The 12,163-nt window shown below is 40.9% G+C and overlaps 1 protein-coding gene across 1 annotated transcript in view; it reads right to left on the bottom strand.

The window, feature by feature from the left end:
* tll1 (tolloid-like 1) overlaps window positions 1–12,163 on the bottom strand; it is a 49,405-nt gene that overhangs the window by 27,928 nt on the left and 9,314 nt on the right. Inside the window, exons 2-8 of the mRNA XM_046047945.1 lie at window positions 5,311–5,433; window positions 5,028–5,108; window positions 3,831–4,004; window positions 3,613–3,730; window positions 2,162–2,340; window positions 1,552–1,657; window positions 53–177 (exon numbers count right to left, since the gene is read on the bottom strand). Of these exons, the coding sequence (XP_045903901.1) occupies window positions 53–177; window positions 1,552–1,657; window positions 2,162–2,340; window positions 3,613–3,730; window positions 3,831–4,004; window positions 5,028–5,108; window positions 5,311–5,433 (906 nt within the window). The remainder of the gene's footprint in view (window positions 1–52; window positions 178–1,551; window positions 1,658–2,161; window positions 2,341–3,612; window positions 3,731–3,830; window positions 4,005–5,027; window positions 5,109–5,310; window positions 5,434–12,163) is intronic.

Below are 12,163 nucleotides of genomic sequence, written 5' to 3' on the forward strand. Positions count from 1 at the left end.
ACACACACACATACACACACACTATGTGGTCTCATAGTAAATATATCAGTACCTGGACATCTATACAGCTTTCTTGCTTGTGCAATATCTCCTTTACTGAGCCTGGTCCGCTGGCCAATAGCAGGCCGCACCCCGTTTTCATCTCTGGATGGAAGGATGGTGTCGAGGAACATCCCCCTTCAGGGATAAAAAGAGAGATTTAACACAAATCATACTCTGATTCCAAGGAAATCAACTATACATATTTCAATACACATGGATTTATCATCAAAACAGTATAATAGAGCAATATGACCTCCAAGCAAATGCTGATCGCCAATGTTGTGTTTTGTGTTTTCATGTAATCAGAAGAAGAATTTGTGTTATCAGAAGGCTGAGAAGTCTGAAATAATGCTGAAAGGTTTAAATAAGTGAAGATTTACAATTTTTCTCAAAGTATATAGCGTATATAGCTGTAAATGTCCACAACCACAAGGATTAGAGCTCAGATGCTCCAACTCAGTGGTTTATAAACTGACCTCACAAGAGGTTTCAGGATAAGTCTAGTTAGTCATGAGATTATTAAAATGATATGAAAGAAGAAATAGAAACTTTATGCTGCGCAGAATCGTTTCCTTATACTTTTCTCTACAGCTTTGCCTTTCTTCAGAATTACTAGTTTTAGCTCTTTCGGTCTATAATAATTATTTACTCCCACAATAAGTGATTTTTTGACCACTTGGAGGCAGTGGAAACAAGATGTGAACACAACACTAACATACCATCACCTTTTTTGTCGATATGGTGAACTTGTTAGTAAACCGTTGCTTATTTACACATCCAGCAGTTATGAAGCAACACTATTATTCATTTGACAATGTCATGTTTCTGGCCAATTGATGAATTTATGTCCAATATTTACTCTTAGCTTTTGTTCTCTACCAACTCCTGAGGGACATATCTGTCTCATTAGCTGCTAAATGCTCCTATATGTTCACTAGCAAGTTGCTAACTGTGTCTGTCTGCTGTGCTGAGCAGGTAGTGTACAGTGGGTTTTGGAACTTTTTCATTGAAAACAGCTGCCTGCTGTGGAAAAAAAACATCACTAGCTGACTCTACTGTAAAGCTCTGTAAAGTCAAGGGGAGCTGCAGATTTGGGTGAACATACTCTGCAGGTTCTTCTCTACAAGCAACCCCTTTCTCATTATCACATTATCATATTTAATACTAACACATTGTGTGGTTTATGCATAATTAAACATTCTTTCTGGCCTAAAATCTGTCTAGTAGTCTGTCAATCTCCAAAATTTAGACAGTCAATGTGACATGTGGGCTGCGTGAGTTCACAAACAAAGCAAACCGGAACAGCAGCACTCATTCTGTATTAATTTTTAACAGTTTGCACAGAGCCTTTCCTTGCCCTGGATGATGAAAGTTGGTCAGGGTTAGCTCTAACTAACAACAACATCCTCAAGGTCACTATTTAACAAAATTACAGACTTTAAAGCTGTGAAAAATCTGTTGTGTAAACTAATCACAAGAGTCAAGAGATAAGATTCTACCGCTGGTTACCTTGAGAAGGTGTTCCTGGCGTAGTGCATGATGCTATCAAAATCATATGCCTCCCCAAGAGAGTTGACCTCCCCAGGCTCCATCTTGAGGAAGTTATACTCCTGTCCTGAGAACCACACATGTGCACGGACAGCAGCATTAGAAGCTTAAAAGCTTTAGTGTGCTACCATAAACACTTAAACAGATATGTTCTTTACACAGCACTGTACACACAAAGGATAACTTGAATGATTACGTCTAAATAGATAAGACATTTGAATGGCATTTACTAAACTACTGACAGTCCAATAGAGCAGCGAAGTTGAGAACTCTGATATGTTTCTAAATAAAAACTTGGGTCAGGTCTTATACACTGCTATGTCATTTGATTTAACACCTGTCAGATTGCGTTGTGGTGCAGAGGAGTTTGTGGGAGGAAAAGAGACAGTCTGGGGGTCAGGGTGACTTCACAGTCATTAAAAGACTCATTCACACTCAAACGGGGCCGGACACGAGTGTGAATTTGAAAACTTACACGCACACTGTGTCCATAAATGTCCTTACTTGTCTCCAGCTATAAACAATCCCAGATGATTCTAACAGAGACCCAGGTGCATCTTCTGATTCTCACCTGGTTGGATGTTATCCCGGATGATGGTCACATGATCGTCACGGTCAGGCCGCGTGTGCTCATGCCAGAAGCCAATGACGTGGCCGAGTTCATGCACCACTATGCCAAACTTGTCACAGTTCTTGCCTATGGAGATAGCCTGGGGCCCGTTGCCACGACGACCCACATAGGAACAACACCTAGTAAGGATTAGTAGGAAGTTGATAGCAGGGAGATGATTTTTTACTACACATTTTGGCAGTGGAAAAAGCATCAGCAGTGCTGTATGAACACACACGCACAAACACACACACACACGGCCTTTTCAGGATTTCCTGCCCAGTATTACGTCCACCAGAGGAAAAGCAACAGGATTTATTTACATACAACACTCCGATAAAGCTTAAGTTTCATAACTTAATGTGAATAAGCTGTGAGAATTCACATAACGCTGCTCACAGAACACACACACACACACACACACTCATTGTTTTTTCTGGTTAGCCGAGACATCCGTGCCAGGCTAACAAATCTGATTAAAGTTATCCAGCGAGCTGATTGCAGGGTAAGGATCAGGAGTCACTGGAGTAGATAGAGTCTATTCTTCCAGCATTTGCAGCTGTAGTATCAGAACAACTACAACTTGCTCCACAACTGGTGCCACAAATCTACTGAGGTTCTTTCATAACCCATTACATTACACTCCACTACATTATTTTTCTGCATTTCCCTCTCGTTTCTGTCTCTCTCTGTCACACACACCGCATATCCAATCTGCAGGATATTTATACATCAGATTAAAGTGTCTAATCTCTGATGCAGCCAGCCTATCACAGAACACAAGACAACTGGCATCACCAGTTAACATGCAGATCTTTCACTCATCTACATGGCCTTTAGAGCCCATGGTGATGTTTTCAAATCGGTACTTTTGTACATCCAAGAGTCAAAACTCAAAGGATTGTTATTCACAGTAATATAAAATAGAAAAAAGCAGCAAACCCTCATATTTAATAAGCTGGAACGAGAAAATCTTTAATTATCACATTGCTGTTCATTCATTTTTTGATTATTAAATAATTGCACTTTCTCAGATATTTTACATATCCTACTCTTTAAACAGCCTGGAGAGAGAAACCCAAACGCCCTGATTTGAGCCACCCTCGAACCATACAACTTACAACCAGTCAGTGAAGTGCCACTACTGTACAAACACACTATGACCCCACCATGCTGCCACTTGACAGAACAATGCACTTCTGCAGAGTATGAACAAAAAAACTGCACGAACATACAAAAACTTAGACTGAGTAGCGTGATTGGTGGGATGGGGAAACAGGAGCAGGACAGGAAGGGAAGTGGAGCCATTGTTGAGTGACCGTATCGTCTCTCACTGTGACAAGGTCACTGCTGAACTCTAGGTATACACACACACACACAATCACACACACAAAGAGATTCACCGAACTCACCCACAGGGTCTGTAGGTGAACACTATGTAGCTTTCCTCATCTGTCTTCTCAATGAAAGTTACGCACGTCTGTTTCTCCCAGTGACGCATGGCCTGCTTAAACATGGCCCTTTGACTACCTGAAACACACACATTTTACATCCTACTTTCACACAATCAGACGTTGGCGTGGACGTTACTGTTAAGCAGTACGGGCAGCAGTCCAGTATAGTTGCTTACCAGTGAAGTTTCCTCCTATGACGTAGGGAATGACTCCCCCAGGCCATATCCTCTCAGCTCGGGAAGTGGCCGCTCGAGGAATACGGCTCTTTGCCACTTTCCCAGTGTTCACACCTTTCCCAGTTTGGCTCTTGGGACTGGCAGCTCCCTTGCTGGAGTTCTTGGGGAGATAGTCTAACAGAGTGAAGAGAGAGAAACAACCGTCAAATCTACCTTTACCGCAAAGTTCTTGTTCATGTTACGTATGTTCAATAAATTACAGGTCTATTAATATGAATAACAGTTCATTAATATCCTCTGAGATTATTGGATCACACTATTTCTTATTATACGTGACCTTTCAGAGTTTGTTCTCAGATTAGAGAATATTAAAACTCAGAGATAGCTGTGGCAGTGCAATATACTGTTTTATTAAACACTTAATTTAAAGACCTTTATAATGTATACTGAATGAATTGAGTTGTGCTAAAAATGGGTAACTCAAACATTGTGTAGTTGTGGATCTGACTGTGCTTCAGTAGAGTCACTTGCAAAGAGCATAGAGAAGGAAAACATGCTGGAACTGTCAAAGGTCTCGCAACACTTATTGAGTATTGAAAACAAATAATGCATTTCAGCCTGTAGTGTTCGTCTGGGTCTGAATGGAGGTTTGCAAATATTTACAAATACTTAACATGTGTTTCCAGCCATTTGCAGGAATTCCAAAGACTATAACTGTATTTAGATTACTAAAGAGACTCAAACAGCCTTTGTAACAAAGTTGGTAGCTAAATTTAAAGGGTCATTATTTTGTCCAGCAAATGTTTATTCAGTTTGGTCTCCAATTATTGTTTTTATTGCAAGTGATATTCAAAAAAATATATACCTTTAACTGCAGCTTAAAAGCAGAAAAGGAAACAACTTTCTGTGCAGCACTGCTCCAAGCAGGGCACTTCATACATCACCATTCATTCCAATATAACATTATAAAATCAACTTGCAGACTCTTTAAAGTTGCTTGACATTGTCATCAATCACAGTGAACATTTCATCACCATTTCCATCAGAGTTTGAATGGTTACAGTGGCAAGCAGTGAAGTGCAGAGACGTTGGTATTCATACTGTATTAAAATAATAGGAAACCTGGGAGATCTAGGATGCCATCATGGTCTCTGGTAACAGAAATTAAGAGTGTGTAGTAAAGTTTAGGCTCCTTACCTAAGCCAAACCTACGTATTCTCTCCAGCAGTAGATATAAAGATCCTCTCTTCTTAGCACTTTCATGTTCCTCCAGGCCACCTGACACACACAAGAGCCAAAAATCAAAACATGAACAATGCACAATAAATGCTGATATCCTCAGGAGGCCCCTGTCTTCTTCCTTCCTATTCAAGCTGCTTTACTCTGCAGCCGATGGGTAATGAGAGAGTTTCAGAGGAAACATGAGAGCGAGCATTACATGATGATTACTGAGTGAGAGTGAGATGTTGAGTCCACTTACCAGATGTGTGCCCCTGCCGGGAGTGCGTGTGCATGTGTGTGTGCTGTGTGAGGTCTATCGTCCTGTCAATCTGGAACATGCGCAGGTCCTCCTCGTCTAAAGCGATGTCGCCCCAGAATGCAGCTGGAAGTTAAGAGAAAAACATCTATTATAACCACAAACAGCTGAATCACTAACACCATTATCCCTGGAAATCACAAGTTTGTCAAGGGAAAGAGGTTAGTGTGTGTGTTTGTGCGCTCTTTATGATTCAAGTGACTATGTCTCAAGTGTTTTCACAACTTGTATCAGATTTTAGGACTTGCTTCTCAACCCTTTTCCATATCTCAGGTCAGAGTCATCTCCGAGATTGTGCCTGTTTATTCAAGAGTGCTGCCCTCTGGGTGTAAGGCAGCCATGCCTTTTGGTCAGCGAGTTAGATAGCCATGTAGGTATGTGGTATTTCTTCCAGAGTGAGCCATCCCCAGTAAAGTTAACAACTTAAATTTTCTTTAATGCATAAAATGGCTGTTTTGTTCTTTGTGTGTGGTTTGTCACTCATAAAATTACCATGGCTGAGGTGAAAAGTACGGAGCCGGAAAGGGGGGTCAGATTTGATCTGCCTCTGAGCCGGGAGAACGCTGAGATGGAACGGTCTGTGTGAAAAGCCACAACCGGTATGCCGGTGTTGTGTTACATATAACCATCTTTTTCTATCATGCCGCTGGTTCCGCAAAGCCCTATGTGAAAGCACACATGGTTGCGGGATTATGCCACAAACTTTTGTTTAGTATGAATGAGCAAATGCGGCATATTGGCGGATATTCTTTCCGTGTTTATTGAGATATCTCTATGTGAAAGCGGCTAATTGTAACTGTGCAAGTGTGGATAGGGTCTTGAAGAAGAGCGTATACTGTAGCTCTCAGTGAAACCTCCATGATTAAAAATAAGTTTTAAAAAAACTGATATCATTAACCAGAGGTGATCATACCCATGGTTTCAGTCAGAAATAGAGACAATAACAAAAAACTCTACAAAGGCTTAAAAAGAATTTGTAGACTGTGGATTTGAAAACAAGAAATTGACCACTTTTCTTCAACATGTGGTTACTGAAACAACAAGACCCAAACAAAATCAACATCCAGCGGAACCAGTTAACTAGGGTCTTTTTCCAGAATGATGTCCTGTGTCAAGGCTGTTCAGGCTTGGATTAATTTCAGTTCAAGTACAAATTTCTTGACCTGCTAAGACCTTCATTGCAGAGCAGTGATGAGACAAATACAATGTGCAGGTAAAAACACCAGGCAGCAGGCTGCAGTAGCTGTCACACAAGTACAATCCTGGTACAAGTCACGTATCAAGAAGTAGCTCAGGTGTTTTCTTTATCTGTAGAGGTTAAGCAACATGAATTGAATCCTCTGGTTATTGATTTTCAGGGTTATAGCAACACTGTCATACCATAGTACAGAGTCATAGTGGTTTCACTCACTCCAATTACACAGCCAACACTACAGTCAAATACCCGGCAACTTGTGTTTGATATCAGCCCAGAGAGCTTAGTAAAGCTTTGCTTCCCTCCCTCCCTACCCTACTCTCTGTCTTTCCCTGACACACACACATACACACCTGCCCCTGGTGGTCTTACATTGGTCTGATATCAGACCAAGTGACACTCCCACCACTGTCCCCTCCACTCCTTGCTCACCTCTTCCTCCCTCCCAACTCCAACCACTGCAGCATCTCCCCACTCATCCTCCTGCGTCTTTCCACACAATCTGGGTCAAAAGTTCCAGCACTACCCGTGAACACTGTCCACAACCATTAAAGGAAAAGTTCACATTTCATCAAGTCTGTCTTAAAACAATACTCACACGTATGTACATTGAAACAGATGGTTGTTGTAATCATTCCTCCTCTTTACTGGCCGTGAAGAGATCCACTCTTAACGTGATTCCAAAAATCCACAGTCCTCACCCTGTTCAGCCAAAGGGGCACCAGCAGCCTCAGATAGTCAAATCAAGAGGGTACTTTCAGCTAGAATCCCTCCGCTGTTCTCAGCAACTAAAAACATTTATAACTTTGCAAGATACCCACTTGATTTGACTATCTCAGACAGCTGGAGCTTCTCACCCATTAAGATGCTGATAAAGCCATGTCATGACCTCTCTTCCCATGCAAGCTGGACAAATGAAAAGTTCTCTGTGACCACCAGCTGATTACCACTGTGGGTCCACAGAGCATCCCTTAATACCTTGAACAGGACGACTCTGTGACTGTGTGTTGTTATTTCTTTGTGTGTGTGAAAGCTGAATTTCAAACAGCGCCATCATTTTTCAATCCATCATCGGTTTCATTTCCCTAATCTCCACGGGTCTTCATATGCACAGGAACTAGAATGCACAAAATGGATTTGTCGTTCCTTGTTCAGTTCTTGAGTTAAGCTCTTCTGGTTTCATAGTTCCTTTGAAGTTCTAAAAAAAAATGTGTGTGGAACGTAATGTTTGAAATTCCAAGCGCTAAATGACAATATTCCGTTGATTTGTGGTGGTGTGTTTAAGAGTGCATATGTCAGCCATTACAAACACTTTTTCTCAATCTTAAAATCACTTCTGTTCCCACAGTCCCACAGCATTACTCATCTTTCTTTCTCTCTTCATCATCTTACTCAAAAATGTCCCTTCCCTTCAACCTGTGATACGTATGTGGTTGTGTTTCCATCACACACCCCTCAGCACCAGACAAAGCACATCTTGGATCGCTTGTTCACCCAGTTTCTTTCTCATTTTTCTCCCCCGCTCCTTCCATATCTACAGTATCTCTCCCAGCCTCTAACAATGAACAGCTGAATGATAACCATCACTAAATGATTAGCTGAGCTGAGTTACTGCCCTCCACAGGGATTCAAGACACTAATACATTAACAATGGCATAGGAGAAGATTGTCACTTAGCTAATCAGGATTGCCACTAAAGGAAATGGGGGTCAGGGTGCCATTGTGCTTGACTCTGAGCTATTGTTGCAGTGAGGAGCAAACCACAAAGACCACAGATGGTTTACAAATCATGATATAAGAATGTTCATATTAACCTACTATGCAGGCTGAAAGTAATTGTTATTTTCATCATTAATTTGCTGGTCTGTAAAATTTCACCAAGAGACAGAAGTAACATCTTCAAACAACTTCTTTTGTTCAACCTATCCCCCAAAATATTCACTTTACAATAATTTAATCCAAGCAAAAGCATCGAATTCTAAACAATTAATCAACTGTGACAATAGTTGCTGATTTTCTTTTCAGTTGTTCTGTAATCCAGCATTTTGTCACTTTTAGTTAATTATACTGTTACGTCAGTGACCTGTTTGTCTGACAATAAAACCTGTTTCCATTGTGGGCTTTAAAAATGGCTTAATTCAATGAGTCTTTGGTCGAAAAATGCAGTAGTCACACACGCCAAATATAAAAAGGGGTTTATTTTATTGGGAGGAGGTTGATGTTGGAGTGGTTTTTCCATATAAAGCTACAAAAATAACACTATTACACCAGCAGTTGTACTATGATGTGGTCTGAACAGGCGCTGGTACAAATGTTTTTTTGCCACCAAATTGCACTGTGGGCGACACAATTTCTACTGACACTCCCCTCTACTACAAACTCTGCCAAAGTGGTGTCATAGTGAGCCACAAAAACTGCCAAATGGGTGCAAAAAATCCACTTACACCTAAAAGAAACTCACCAGCGAAAGGTCATTATCTGTGTCAATTCTCATATAAACATAGACCATATCACATTGCACCTGCAAAGTAGAAATGACATTCCCCTGGCTTTTGTTTCTATTTGTGGGACAGTGTGTTTGTGACATTACACACCTAGTAGTTTTGGGTATTTCAGGACAACAAGAGAAACTACAAGGACTAAAAGTTTTCCAGAGAAAAGGAGCTGACACAAGCAGAGATACAAAGCGAGAAGAGGAGGGAGAGTACAGTGATAGTAAGTTTGGCCCATTGATTGTCGGGGTCTTGTTAATCCATGGAGATACCATAAATAGCCCAAAGTCAAGCCACTGGGTGAGGAGGGGTGAGGACAGTGAGGCAGGGAGATGCAGGAGGAGAAGTATTGATCCAGAAAACCCAGGACGTCCCAGGAGACCTACATCATGCTGACCAGGGCCTTACTGTTCGCCCTTCAGCAGGGGCACTGCAGCAAACACACACACAGGGGCACACACACACAACAGGGATAATGCACCAAACACAAACTGAGAGGCAGACTTCCCTCACATGCATCTACCAGCACCATGTTGGCTGTTTGGAGAGTGATGAACTTCTCAGGCAGACAGGACTAATGTCAGCTCTGCTGCAAGTTTACTCTGCAGCCCGGTAACAAATGTCAAACAGTCATTTGACCAACAGTGGTTCTGACTGTTTGTGAGTGTATGTGTCTTTATAAGAGCTGAAATGTGAACATTTTCAGTCATCATCGTGCAACAATGTTCACTGAAACATAATTTCAACCTTAACAATACAGCACAGGTATATACTTAGCTGTTACTTGTTGCGGCCTATGAAGTACATAAACTTTTTCAGTTTTTCTTTTACTTTCATATGTAGAGTAAAACTAGCCCGGGGTTTTATTTGCTAAAATCACTGAATTGACCCTGCTTTTATTTGGGACAGGCGTCCATATGGGACAGGCCTTAAATTCTTTTTGCACAAAACTGAAACTACTATGAAACAGTTTATTTATTTCAAACAGAATAATACTTATGTAAAAATTATCAAATAATATCAAATACACGTCATTCAGACGGCTAATGCGAAACGAGCGCTTCAAAGTTAACGTGACTCAGCACTTTATTCAACTTTTCTTCTCTTGGAGCCATGCAGGTTACACCGGTAAATCTAGAAGAATTAGACTTTGGGTCTTGTTGTTTCCGTTAAATGACCTTAACAGTGGAGAATCTAACTGATCTAAGGATGTTCAGCATGTCCATACTGACACATTGATACGTTTAAACATTAATATTTGTATTAACGATCTAAGCAGCTTAGAAGCAGCTAAAGCGGGCGACCCTGCGGGGTTTAAGAGGTTTTATACATCCAAAGAACTTCTATAAAAACCAGACCAGGCGTTTAATTAAGGCAGGCGTTTATTTGTCAAAATGTGTTCCCACACCAGGCCTGTAAAGGAGGTAGGCGGCTATTTGGGACTCGGCTATTAATTGAAGTTTTACGGTATAAACTGTACTGTCTGTTCTGACATTTTACAGACACTACAGTATAATAAAGTAGAGAATTATGCACTGCTGAGTTATGCACTCATGCTGTACTCACTGGGGTGTATCTAACACAAATACACACACGCACACACACACACACACACACACACACACATCTCACATCTCACTAAGCTCCTCATTAAGTAAATATAAGGTCACACTGTAGGTGGGCAAAGATGTGTGTGTGTGTGTGTGTGTGTGTGCATGTGTATGAACCCTTCCACTTCATCCATCCATCGTCAAATGCTTATCCTGCGTACAGGGTCACGGGGGGCTGGAGCCAATCCCAGCTTATATCGGGCGAAACCCTGGACAGGTTGCCAGTCCATCACAGACCCTTCCACTTGTGTGATATTATTGTACTGTATATACCTGTGACTGTGACCTGTACTCTAATTTTAAAAAGAGATTATCTCATCCCTGTTTGAGGGTTTTCTCCAAAAGTAATCATTGTGCAAGCTGCTTGATCCATATTAACCCTTGGTGAGCAACAACAGGTACTTCAGTTTGAGCACAACCGTGTTGAATACATCATAAGCAATCATGATGCGGCTACAAAAACGCTGGCCCAAAGACTGTTCAGCACAACAATAAATCCACCATACTATCTGGCTGAGTGGGCTATTAATGTGTTACACAAACTATGTGGAGTAGAGCTGAAACGATTAGTGGATTTATTGATTCATTGACAGACTTAAAATTTAAATAGATTCATTGTTAAAGCGCTAAAAAGTCACAGGTTCCAGCTTCTAAATTGTGAATATTCTCTGATTTCTTAGACCTCTAATATATTAAACTGAATGTCTTTAGGGTTCTTAGGGTTGGACAAAACAAGAAATTTAAAAACTTCACCTCATACTCTGAGTAATTGTGATGGACATTTTCCAGTAGTCATAGACATTTCAAAATGACTAATTAATTAATCGAAAAAAGTATTAAACAGATTAATTATAATCAAAACAATAGCTAGTCGCTAATGAGTAGTCTCATCCATTGATGTGTGCATGTTTGAGTGCTTACATCCTGCTCTTCCATTGGTCAGAACTGCCTGTCCAAACTCACTCATTGGCTAACCTGACAAACCTGCCTTCAACTCAGTCATTGGTTCCTCTCTACGTATATTCATTTTTGCTCACCTTCACTATGAGTATGATAGTAAACTTGCATAAAACCTTTACCTATGCTTTGTTTTAATTATTAAAAGTGCAACATCCGGCTATAGAGCCAATGAGTGAGCACTACTGAAGGAGCAAGAGACAGATGCAATATCACACACAAATCAATGCATGCAGGATCTACACTCACCTAAAGGATTATTAGGAACACCTGTTCAATTTCTCATTAATGCAATTATCTAATCAACCAATCACATGGCAGTTGCTTCAATGCATTTAGGGGTGTGGTCCTGGTCAAGACAATCTCCTGAACTCCAAACTGAATGTCAGAATGGGAAAGAAAGGTGATTTAAGCAATTTTGAGCGTGGCATGGTTGTTGGTGCCAGACGGGCCGGTCTGAGTATTTCACAATCTGCTCAGTTACTGGGATTTTCACGCACAACCATTTCTAGGGTTTACAAAGAATGGTGTGAAAAGGGAAA

This window comes from Micropterus dolomieu, linkage group LG04 (genome assembly GCF_021292245.1).
Source record: "Micropterus dolomieu isolate WLL.071019.BEF.003 ecotype Adirondacks linkage group LG04, ASM2129224v1, whole genome shotgun sequence".
NCBI lineage: Eukaryota > Metazoa > Chordata > Actinopteri > Centrarchiformes > Centrarchidae > Micropterus > Micropterus dolomieu.